General features: G+C 36.5%; 1 protein-coding gene across 5 annotated transcripts in view; it reads right to left on the bottom strand.

The window, feature by feature from the left end:
• SREK1 (splicing regulatory glutamic acid and lysine rich protein 1) overlaps window positions 1-12331 on the bottom strand; it is a 50857-nt gene that overhangs the window by 15573 nt on the left and 22953 nt on the right. For all 5 annotated transcript variants that reach the window (XM_032781100.2, XM_075066987.1, XM_075066988.1 and 2 more), the window contains 5 exons: window positions 9496-9660; window positions 7965-8143; window positions 7536-7666; window positions 6325-6439; window positions 1594-1713 (listed from right to left, as the gene is read on the bottom strand). In XM_032781100.2, the coding sequence (XP_032636991.1) occupies window positions 1594-1713; window positions 6325-6439; window positions 7536-7666; window positions 7965-8143; window positions 9496-9660 (710 nt within the window). The remainder of the gene's footprint in view (window positions 1-1593; window positions 1714-6324; window positions 6440-7535; window positions 7667-7964; window positions 8144-9495; window positions 9661-12331) is intronic.

The following is a 12331-nucleotide window of genomic DNA, read 5'->3' as shown; positions in this document are numbered from 1 at the left end:
CGATCCCTATCCTTCTCCACCACACCAAGTGTTTGGTCAAAGTTCTTTCCACATAGGCCTTCACATGATCAAGATCCAGTGGCAAAAGGCAAAAGAAGAGCCTGTGAAGACCACTGCTCACACCAATGGGACATACCATCCAGAAAGGCTGAACAGGTCAGAAGCAGGGGAGCGCAAATACCCTGTGGCCAGAAGGAGCTAGTCATCAATGGATCAGGCCCAACCAATTCCACCATTGAGGTGTGTTGCTCTCTGACATGCTGGAGGAGGAGTGTGTGTCATCGGGAGAGAAGAGGCCAAAGTACCTACAAAAGCAAGTCTGAAGCCCCCCTAAGGTAGAGCAGCAATTCTCAAACATCATTGCAGTGACCTCCCTTCTGACAATAACAATTACTACACAACCCCAGGAGGGGGGACCGAAATACACAAATAAAGCCCACCCAAGCCCCATCGCCCCAGGTGTGTGTGTGTGGGGGGGCAGGGAAGGGAAACAAAGCTGAAGCCCAATGGCTTCTGTTCTGAGCAGGTGGGCCCATGTAATCTTAGCCCTTGGCAGTGGGGCTTGGGCTTCAGACTTGCTGGGGCCCAAGGCCAACACCAGCCTTGCTGACCCCATTAAAATGGGGTCTTGACCCCCTCTGGGGTCCCAACCCACAGTTTGGGAACCCCTGAGATAGAGTATACAGAGATGCTTCTGCCAGATGGAGGCAGGACACTAAAGACCATTTTAATGAGTACCTGTTGATGTGGATATTCAACAGTCCATCCCAGAGTGATGGATTGCCTGTGTATGAGAATTATGCTGTTGCTTAATAAGATGAAGAATTAGCTTGATGGAATCCTGTAGCTGGCCAAGCCAGATAGTCAAGGGGACTGAACATGAATAACTGGATTTGGATTAGGCTGGTAACAAGTACATATTTCATAACACAAAGATGTATACTTTTATTTATAGGAGAGAAAACAACCGCCCTGAAATAACTAGAAAATTTGCAGAGCTAACATGTATATATGTTATATGTGTATGTGTATATACATACATACACACATACACACACACACACACTCGGTGGATGTCTGTTTTGTGAATACTTGCTGACTTGCGCCCAAATTCAACCCTAGTCTAAACCACTGGAACAACTTCGGAGTTATAGTTTGTGCCCACTTACACCACGGTTGAATTTGTCATGTAGACTAAAATTTTCAAACTTGGTTGCCTAAGGTCTGGCATTTAACTAAAAACTCTCTTTTTTTCAATGATGCTGAACAACTGTAGTGACCACTGACTTCAGTGGAAGTTGAGGAAGCTCAGTACCTAAAGTTTAGGGACCCCAGTTTGAAAATTTTAAACCATAGTATTTATTTTCCATAGTTTCCTTCTTGGGGAAATAAACCATGGAAATCTCCACATTTCTACAGCCATGAAACTGGTTTCACAAAGGTATAAAACAGAAATAATTTGAAAATTCAAGACAGAATAGCTTAGAGATGAACTTAGAGATTTCATTTTTTACCTGCAGTCTAAATTTTTTAAAGGTTTTTCCAGAGCTATGAACTAGATAATAACACCAACTGTTAGCAAAGAAAGCTCACCGGGAACAAGAACGACTTCTTGACTTCGGCCTTTCCTTAGACTTGGAACGTTTTTTGGGAGGACTTTTGGATCTACGCCTATCCTTCTGACTAGAGAGTGATCTGTTGTGTGATCTACTCCTGCAGCAAACAATATCAGAGAACAAATACTACATTTAACCTTGAGACTTCAGAAAAGAAACAACTGAAAAATACATAAACCATGGAAATTAAATACATGGTATTTTATCTAATTATTATGCCTAGCCCACAGTGAACTTTTTCACAGTTCTCCAAATTTAAAATTTGATCAAGCTGTCCTCTTTCAAAACAATATACCATTTAAAAAAAACTCTTAATTCTTTGCTATGACATTGAAGTAACACACAGAAATGTCAGGAAAAGCAGAGTTATGAATCATAGAGCAACTAAACCCCCTTGAATATACTGTCAAATATTAATGCATCAGATTATCATCCCAACGAGGGTGTGAAGTTTAATACAAAATTAATTTGCACTAATGAGTCCATGCTGCTGGCATTCAATATAGAAACTATGCCTGCTCAGTTAACGTATTTTTACCACAGGAGCAATTAAGTATAATTGTGCTATTTGAATTTTACTGTAAGGACAGTTTTATAATAAACAATTTAATTTTACAATATACTGCTGTTAAATCTATACCTTTGTATGTATATACAATATGGCTTAGTTACAATACTACAGGAATCAAGATTTTGGATCACCCTATTCCTGTATGTTTAAATTATTAAATGTAACATTGTATTGGTGTTTTCTCTTGCATTTCTTCAATCATTCAATGTGTGGACAGGCAATCTTAATTTTTGCATTTTCTACACCTAGAAAGAATCAACCTCCTATGTAACACAGGCCACAAAATTTTATCTAGCAATTCTTGCATCAAAGTTCCTAACTTCTGGTTCTGTTAGGGCATATCTTTTAGAAAAAATATCCAATCTTGATTTAAAACACATCAAGTAATCAAGAATCCACTATATCCTTAAGTAAGTAGTTCCAATTAAAGGTACCATGATCAATCACTTCTTAACCGTCTCTTGAATAAGCGAACTAGATTGAGCTTTGTAAGTCTCCCAATATAATGTAGGTTTTCCAGACCTCAAACCATTTTTTCAGCTCTTCTCCAAAGCCTTTCCAATTTGTCAATTTTATTTATTTATTTATTTATTTTAAAAAGAGAGAGATCAGAACATAGTTTTCCAGTACTGGTCTCAGTCTGCATAGGTATAACCATAGAAAAAAAATGGGGTGCAGAAATACAATAGGAAGAATGTTATTCAACATAAAGACCAGTAGAGAGAAGAGACAGCCAGACACGGTTGATTCTAGGTGAATTTCTATCCCCACCCAGTTCACACTCCCATCCCTTTCAACACAACTGTATCATTTTGCATGAACAGCATCTATTAGGGAGACTTTTTCTTGCATTTGTTCTTTTTTAACTTCCTTAACTTTATTTTTTCCTTTCTACCACCATGATTCTTATCTTTTGTCTTTTTCAATATGACTTTTCTATGTTGGGTAAATATTTATCTTCTTTTTCCTCTCCATTTTCTGTCTCTCTTTTCCTATGTTATTTTGTCTTCTTCCCTCCTCTTCTTTTATCACTCCCTTCTTCTCTTGTGTTTGACGTTTCCAACCTTTCCATACTTTCTCCACCTTCACCATATTCTGGGACTACTGAACAGTTCAAATCTCTGAGTGGGTTTTCCCCCCTCTCTTTTTTTAAAATCTGCACCCTTTCCTTTCCCTCCAAAGTCATCCCAGTATGAGATACAGGATAGGCAATATTCACTCTGGACCAGTAACAAATTCAAGGTCCTACATCTGGCACCATCAGGGCTAGAAAAAAGTGCAGTATACACATACTGATGGACACAGCACTTAATTTTTACAATCTTCTAAAAATTAATTACATTTTCCCTTCCCTCCAAGTCCCGTTCAGTTGGCTCATGGTAATTAAAGCAATTTGGCTTTATAGGTTTAATCTAGCTTGGCTTTCCAGCCTTAATACTAACATACTTTTAAAAACTCCCTCAAACCTCTCAAGTGGTTTCTCTGTAAAAGGTGGCAGATCCAAAACATGATTGTGATATAAAGTTTTAATAGTCCTCATTTTGGATTATCTGCCCAACCTATTTGTGGCTTTGCACTTGGGAATAACATGGCCATCTCAAATTCATGCTAATAAATCCTTTATACCATATCGTCATATGCCAAATAGTCTCTCTTCATCTGTATATACGACATTCCAATACAGTACATGCATTTATTGAATGCCAAATCATAAAAATAAATGACAATACATTTATTCCAATGTGCACGCAAGTAGGAACATGCTTGACTTATTTCCATATAAACTACTCAGTATGCACTCAGACTGGTGTAGAAAATGACATGCTGTGATATTCTCCACATTATTTTCAATAAATTATAACCTACTGATTTGAACCTTTTTTTCTTCTAACTCTGAAAAAAGCACATCCTGTTCAGAAAACTTTATACTAGAACTGAGCAGGAAATGTTTGTCTGTTCTTATCCCAGAAGAATTTTCAAGATTTTGAGTTTCCTGTCTCAAAATTAGGATGAAAATCTTGAAAATGTTTGCAAACCAGAAATCTGGGAGGTTAGGGGAGAAGGAGGACTGGATCAGACAAATTCATTTAATGAATTTTGAAATGCTTCGTTTCAATTTCAAACTTTCAGTTTTCCTTTTTTTAACCTATAAATTAACTTCAATTTAAAAATTAAATGTTGTGTCAACTCCAAAAAAGGGAACTTTTGTTTAGAAAATGTCAAAATTTCAAGGCTTTCTTTCAAAACAAAAAAATTCATCAACACTTTTCCCATGAACAGTTTAGGATTTGACAAATCAGCATTATCTGACAAAAAAGAGGTTTCATCAAAAAATTCCAGACCAGTTCTACTGAGTCTGATATTTTAGGGACGAATTTTAAGTTGCCTTGCCCCATCTAAACTTACCAAGGAAAGTGGAGGTTGACAGGAAGCACTCATGTTTATTACTGTCTAAATCCTGAGGAACAAAAAGATGCACAAAATGCCAGCACTGCCTGTGTTCTGCAATTCAAGATGCATACACAAAAGAGGGTATACCAGGGGAAAGGTTAGAGTTGTTTTGCCTACAGCTGTTCTTCATATATTAATGTAGAATAATCTGTCAACTAATTCAAGTTCACTTAGAATAAGGCCTCTGTGATTGATGAATCTGAGACGAAAGTAACTCGGGGATGACAAGCCACCAAGAAACAAAGAATGACTGAGGGAGGTTTATTCTGAAACTTCTGTTGACTCTCTGCCAGGATCAGAATGATCTTTTGTTCAGTAAGTGCCCAGAACTGACTGCAAAATAAATCCACCATACTATTATGCAAAGCACTGGATTCAGACATTTATTTACCTGTATCTAATTTTGAAGTAGGCAAGTGAGACTTTGGCTCTTAAAGCATAGTCAGCTCTGAGTTATCCATAGACAAAAGAATCTGAAAATTGTAGTGTGAAGAGAAAAGGGTTGTCTAGTTATGTGCTGACTGTCTCAAATAGAAAATCAGCAAGTAATTGATTGTAAAAAAATAATTCTTCAATCTTCTAACATCACAGAATACAATCTCTGGTTATACCTACTGGAACAAGCCAAAAGACTAAAGCCAACCCTTCAGCGGTTGACAAATCGCTTCTGTTTGGTAGTATATGGATGTGGTGAGTCCCCGTGGGTCATCTACACTGCCTACGATGAAGTTCTAGTAGCTGCATTCAGAGGCATAACACAACTGATGATGAAATATTGAGGAAACAACTTTTTTTTTTTTTTAAAGGTTACTTTACACTCACTTCTATGCTAAATTTCTCTCACTCTTTTGTTATCTGAAGTAGTGGGTACATAACTTAGAAATATCCCCATAGCCATCTGGATAATCCAAGTTTCAGAGAACAGGAATTCTGATTTCAGGAGACATTTCCAAAATTGAGATAACAAGAGTTTACCCTTGTCTTATTTATGGGTAAAAAAGTTTGCAGGTAATTTTTTAAGAGAATATAGACAAGTTTTGTTCCACATTTAGATAACTTGGAATTTAGAACCTAGCCATATTTTAAACATTAAAAAATCAAAACAAATTCTCAGACCAAAATAGTGGGGCTAAGTATGAAAAAATTTAGCCAGAATTGGTGCATGTGTATGTGGGGTGGTGGTTGTGTCAGAAGCATTTTCAGACTGAGTCCGTTAAATAACATTTATAATTTTGGGATGCTAGGAGTATCAGTAAAAGCTACCAAACCATTGAACAATCCAGGCCATAAATAGAAAAAAAAAAAAAATCTGACTACATTGTCCACCAACAAAGCAATTAATTGTATCACATTCTGAAATCCAGATCTTTCAAAATTTAACAAATCAAGCTACTAAAATGTGAGCATTTTATCTTCGTCTGCGCTAACTGAAATCAGTCCTGTATCTTTTCAACACTATCCCAAAATAGCTTTTCCATGACGGTTATCTGGTTTTGGCGAATGAAAATCTACCCAATATAGAAAGTTCTTTTTTTCTTTTCTTTTTTTTTTCCAGTCAACAGTATCAGGTAGTTCAATAAATCTCTCCCAGCAATTCTTGGCCCAGAATTCAAAGACAATCTCAAAAGCTACTGCCATCAAGAAACACAGTGTAATCTCTTAGTGTAAAATGGAAAACATTCTCACCTGCGTTTTGAGTGTGATCTTTTCCTTCTAGATCGGGATTTTGAACTAGATCTGGACTCTGAACGAGAATGGGAACGAGATCGACCGCCTTTTCTTTCACTGCCCTTTCCAGACTCTGAGAGGAAAAAACCACTTTGCAGTGTAAGCTCAGAACATTTAAAGATCCCAGTTAACAATCTGGCACAAGTGGAATGTACCACATATAGTGCAATGGGCCTACTCTCTGCACATCTTCCTTCTTTGCAAAAATCCTTCAGAAACATCCAAGAAAGTCATTGCATATACTCGTTGAGTGCAGCCATCCTGCAGCAGTACACATAAACCAGATAATTATAAACAGCTAGCTGAGTAAGGAATGGGATTTATGTTGCTGCCACAATGCACAAGATTACAACATGTTCTCTTCTTGGCTTATTCAATTATATAAATTACTTTTTCTGAAAAAAAATAACTTCTGAGAATAGACAAAATTCAGAGAGTAGTAATTTTGAAAACGTGCACAAAAATTTAAATGACACTCAGCACTTAAAGCACTGTATAAATATTAACTACTTAATCCTCACAACCCTCTGGAGAAGTAACCCTGTAGTAAATGGAAAGTTTCCCATTGACTTTGATGGGCAGTGAATCAGGTCCCATGTGAATAGTTTAAAGTATTAAAGAAATAACTAGGAAATTTCAGAGTGTTGTGTCTTCCAGTTTTGTCCAAGGCAGGTAATTATGCAGCGTCTAGGTTTGTTAATGATAATGAAACATCTCAAAGATCTATGAAAAATCTTCATTGTTATCTTAATTACAAGTTTTTTTAAAAAGATAAACAAATTCATATTCTTTAATGACAAGCAGAGGACAACAAAGAATTGGTAGAGTGAAAAATGTAATGTCTGTAAAGCACTCTGAACATAAAAAAGCACTAGCATTAAGCATTATTAGGCACTATAATAGTATTGACTTCACAGTTTTAAGCTATTGTCAACATTCACTGAACAAATCTTTGATAATAAAATATGTCAAAACAAATTTGAAAGAAACCTGGAATCCACAGGCTTGTCATGTAAGAAAATAATTTTGATTATTCAACTTTTACCAAAGACAAATATTGCTCATCTTAGAGCAGTCCTTTTCTCTGTCTGAAAATGCTCTATAAATATATGTCAAGATACACAGATTGAGATATGTTTCATTTTAACTAGCGAATATAATGGATTTACCTGGCTCAATAGCTGCCGATATGAAAGACTGGGCTTCCCTTACTCTCTTCATCACTTCTTCCAGCTCCTTGGCAGCAGCTTGTGGAGTCATTTCAGGAGGTTTCACTATTGCATTATTGGAGTGATTTATTCTAAAGTAAGGAACAAACCTAGCTTTAAATTTATGCTCGTGCACACTTTTTTAAAAACTTGATTAAAAAAAATTTCACCCTTAAAGATTAAATATTAATATAGGCTGCTCTGTTCTACACTATACCCTTATCCAGGGGAAGTCACATTTCACTCTTGAAAATGAAAACAACAGGTATCAAAGACTACACAAAGCAGTACCCTGCACAGATGAGAGCCATAATTACAGACATATTTATAAAGATACTGAGAAGTCTTTTATTCAGAATTCATTTGGATATTTTCTGTTTAATTTCTTACTTCAGTGGCCTGTCTCCAAACATAACTCCATTAAAGGCAAGAGCACGAGGTACAGAATTTTGGTCTGCGAATTCCACAAACGCAAACCGTGTTGGTTGTGTCTCATCACCTGCCATTCGCACAAACTTCACTTCTCCAACTTGTTTAAAAAATTCAAGCAGCTGATCTGCTGTTGTAGTCTAGAAAAAGTCAAAAAGCTCAGGTGAAGTAAAATATGTAATGAAAAACACTTATCCAACATACCAGGTAACCTAAGAACTTCAGAGATTAGAAAAAAGATTTCATTTGTCAAAGGCAACGTGAACCAAAACTTTTACATTTCTTTCCTTCCCCATAAAAGTTATTTGGAAAACTAGCCAATTTAGGAAAGGGAGGATCACGTTTTTTTCTCCACACATCTAAAAAAGTCTGCTTCTATTTAAAATGGTGCCACTAGTACAAAGATATTTTGAAAGGGTGATGTTTGGAAATTACATTATAAAAAAAAAAAGAAAAAAAAAGAAAGATGTTTCTGGATCAACCATTTTAACAGAGGTATGTTAATCCACAAATTAAAATAATCAACACTTATCCTCCTCTCCCCCCTGCAACTGCCTGTAAAAATGAAGGAAAGGATCGTTGCAAGCCCTCAACTCATCATACCTATGAATAATTAACGTATTTCCATACGATCTGCTTTATTCAGGGTATTTCATTTGAAATCATCAATTAAAAAGGAATTTCTTTATATTTCAAATTGAATAATTTGTGTTTCATATACTGATTGAAAATGCATCAAAATAGTATTTTTTAAAAATGTTGTTTCTATCTATTCACCCATCCAGGGTTTTAGAATGGCACTCATCACTGTAGTGACTTTCTACTTAGGTATATTGTTAGGCAAACAAAACAAAAGCCACATTTACTCTTGACGGAGTGGCATTTTCATATTTAAATAACTCTCTGATAAATAATTGGCCATTTGAGGAAGAGGACTTCATTTCCCTGTTACGGATACAGACAACTTTTCATACTAGATTATACAAGTCCCCCAAGACGAATCTCCTGTGGTGGCCAATTATTTCATACCTGAGAAAAAGGTAAATTCCTTCCCCACAATCTACCTATCCTACAGAGCAATGCTGCACGTGAATGGGGGGGATGACACTAATTCCTTCATAATCCCTTAAGTGATCAGTTTATTATATTCTGATGCAGATCATCATTATTTCAGCATACACAGTGATAAAACCATCAAGATCTGCAGTATTTGTTCTTTGCAGCAGTGAATTCTACAGGCTGTCTTCCCCCTCTCACCCCCCGTCATTTCCCAAGCAGCATTCACAGCACAACTAATAACCACAAAAGCATCTTCTTTTATTTGTTTGAATTATCCTCTATTTTTATCTTCTATTATCTTCTATTTTTACCATGTAGAATAAACTCATTATGCACATACGGGTCTTTTCAAAACTGTTTAAGATTATAAATCCACAATGACATGGGCTAAAAACTACATTTAACACTTCAAATTTGACAAAAAGGACGGTACCTGAGAATTCAGATTTCCAACGTAGACTGTTCTCCTAATTTCATCAATTTTGGAAGGATCCACATTTCCCATAATTGGTGGCTGTGGTATTTCTCCAAGTGCTGTAATATTAGGGTCCAGTGCTGCTGCTGGTATAGCTCCCAACGTGCTAAGTGAAACACTAAGCTAAAAAAAACAGAACATGATTTATAAACAGATTGGAGATTGTGTGTCCCAGCAAGGCTTTTATCCCAAGTACATCTGGGTAATAAACAAAATACAAATTCAGTATAGAGACAGAGACAATATTTTTTACAGTTAAACCCTCACCTTACAAAAATTCTATCCTCCAAATCTAGCCTCTCATATATTAAATGTTCCAGAATTTGGCCACAGTCACCATCTTATTTGAGCTTTTTGGCCAGTGATGCTATAACATAATCAAACAGAAAGATAATGGCAGAATTCCCCTGCAGAATATAAAACATGAACATTTATGCCCATGATATTAATAAACATAAAATTAGCATCTAGGGAAAAGGCAACTTTCTACTTTGTGTCAATTGCAGCTTCCTAGCATGAGACAATAAACAAGAATTCCATAGCTATGCTGTCAAGAATGACATAATTCCCTCCCAAATCTTATGCGGTAGAGAAAGAGACCAGTCTACATTTTCTTTTGTGAAACACATGCTTAGATTTGAGTTTTTTCCCTAGATTAATATAAAAATTGACAAATTGGAGGAGGAAAGATTAATATTGCTCAATAAAAGAGTTACTTATGATTAATGCTTTGGCTGCAATTTTTACAGGCGCCATGGAGAGCTCAATGGGAATAACTGGACACACAGTTCTCCTTAATTTTAAAGGAAAATGGGCATTCAAATCCTCTAAATGGTTTGAAATCTCAGCCTAAGGCTTTTCTAGCTTGGACCCACTGCTAATGTGAAAGCTCAGGGGGGACCTAAACTGCCTGAGGTCTAAATATTTCTTATTCAGTCCTGGCCCAGAACTACAGAAGCAGCCTTAGTGTTGGGGATCAGTGATAGATCTTCAGCAAGACCAAAGAGGTAAATGAACACCATGTACCACTGGAAAACAGAATTCCATAGCTAGTATATCATAGTTGTTTCTAACCCTGGTAGATTGAGAGAGATTAGGTTTTAAAAATCCAACAACTATCACGCTTTTCATTATGTACAGACACAGTTGAATTCCAAAGTGATTTTAACAAGTATCTTGCCAATTGCTAAATTTTCATATTCCTTATGCTGGTGGAAAACCTGGAATTCTAGCATTCAAACAGCATAATGCAGCAATTCTGTGTACTGTAAAGCACTAGCTGGTTGGCAACAGAGAGGTGGTAAGTGACATGGTACCATTTCCTCCTTATTTCCAATTGCTTCTACATGAGTCCAGGTGTCTAAAAACAAAGACGTGACAGTCTAGCTACATCCACCAGGGGTTATTGCAACATAAAAAAAAGGAGGAGGAAGAAAGTAAAGAGTAATTGCTCTCAGGAAATGGAAGTGCCATGCACTAGGACGAGAGGTGCAGGGAGCCCTTCACCAGGTGAAAAATGTTCAAAGAAACAAAGAAACCAGGCAAGTGGGGAGGAGGACCACCAGGAAGCATACCTCTGGAAATGGAGGACAAGCCTGCAGGGGAGCAGAGAAATGAACCAAAAGGCCAAACAGCATATGCCCGTAACAAAGAGGAACAGGCAGCAACAAAAATCACATGCAGGGAGAGAAGATGATCAGGCAAAAGAGAAACACATAACTGACGGGGGGAAAGAGTGGGAAACAGGACAGATGACAGAAAGAAATTAAACAAAGAGCAGGAGATAATTACTTATTTTTTCCAAAATAGACAAAACACTAATTGCTTTAAAAAAAAAAACCAAAAAACCAAAAAAACCCCCAAACAATTAAAGTACCTAAGACTTTCTTAATACTACCATTCCATGTAAGCATGCCGCACAATTGTATATAGGATTATGACTGGAGAGATGGGAGGAGTTGGTCTACCAGACACACATTCCATTACGATGTAATATATGCTATGAAAAAGTTGAGAATTTCCTAGTATAAAGCATTTATATTATTTCTAGCAGCTCTTCAAGATATTAGCTGCAAAAATCATGCCATAACTGAAGAGGAATAAATGAGATAGTAATCAGAAAAGTGTGACTTTTAAAATCTTCTGTATTCTGAGCTGCCAGGACTAAATATCTGTTGTTGGAGTACAAAGAATATTCTCAAGATTTCCCAACTACTGTTGCTGAACCAGAGATAAGAAAAAATGTATGTCAATCTCTGGTTCAGACTTCTAGAATTATTTCCAAATCTTCATACGGTATAAACTTCCGTGTTACTTTTTAAGTAACACAGAAATACTAGTTGATAACTGAAGTTACAAACACAAGTAGTTAAGATCTGCCCCTTTTTCAAAATGCAGAGATGAGGTGATTTCTAAGATCCAGAATGGAAATCTTGAGCTTTAGTTTAAATTTAATGATTCTCCAGTTTTACGTCACTGGCACCAAACTTCACCCTCTTTCCTCTTCTGCCAGAATGTATTCATTGGCAAACAGCAGCTCACTTTGGCTTGTGTTCACTCCTTTTACCTTCTGGAGAATCCATAAAGAATACAGAACTAGGAATTTTCTAAACATCAAATATCGTCAAATGTTTTACACAAGCACAACTATCAGTCCTTTATCTAGCATTTAAAAAGGTTAGTATTTTCTGGTTGTACTATACGCAAGGAACTCAGAGCTAGTGTAAGTAGTCTCTCGGCCTATTAAAGGCTATTATCAAGTGTCTTGATGTGTTTGGTCTTTTGGCCCCAAGAT

This window comes from Chelonoidis abingdonii, chromosome 6 (assembly GCF_003597395.2).
Source record: "Chelonoidis abingdonii isolate Lonesome George chromosome 6, CheloAbing_2.0, whole genome shotgun sequence".
Lineage (NCBI taxonomy): Eukaryota > Metazoa > Chordata > Testudines > Testudinidae > Chelonoidis > Chelonoidis abingdonii.
The sequence above is the reverse complement of the archived record's forward strand: the minus strand, read 5'-3'. Positions and strand labels throughout refer to the sequence as shown.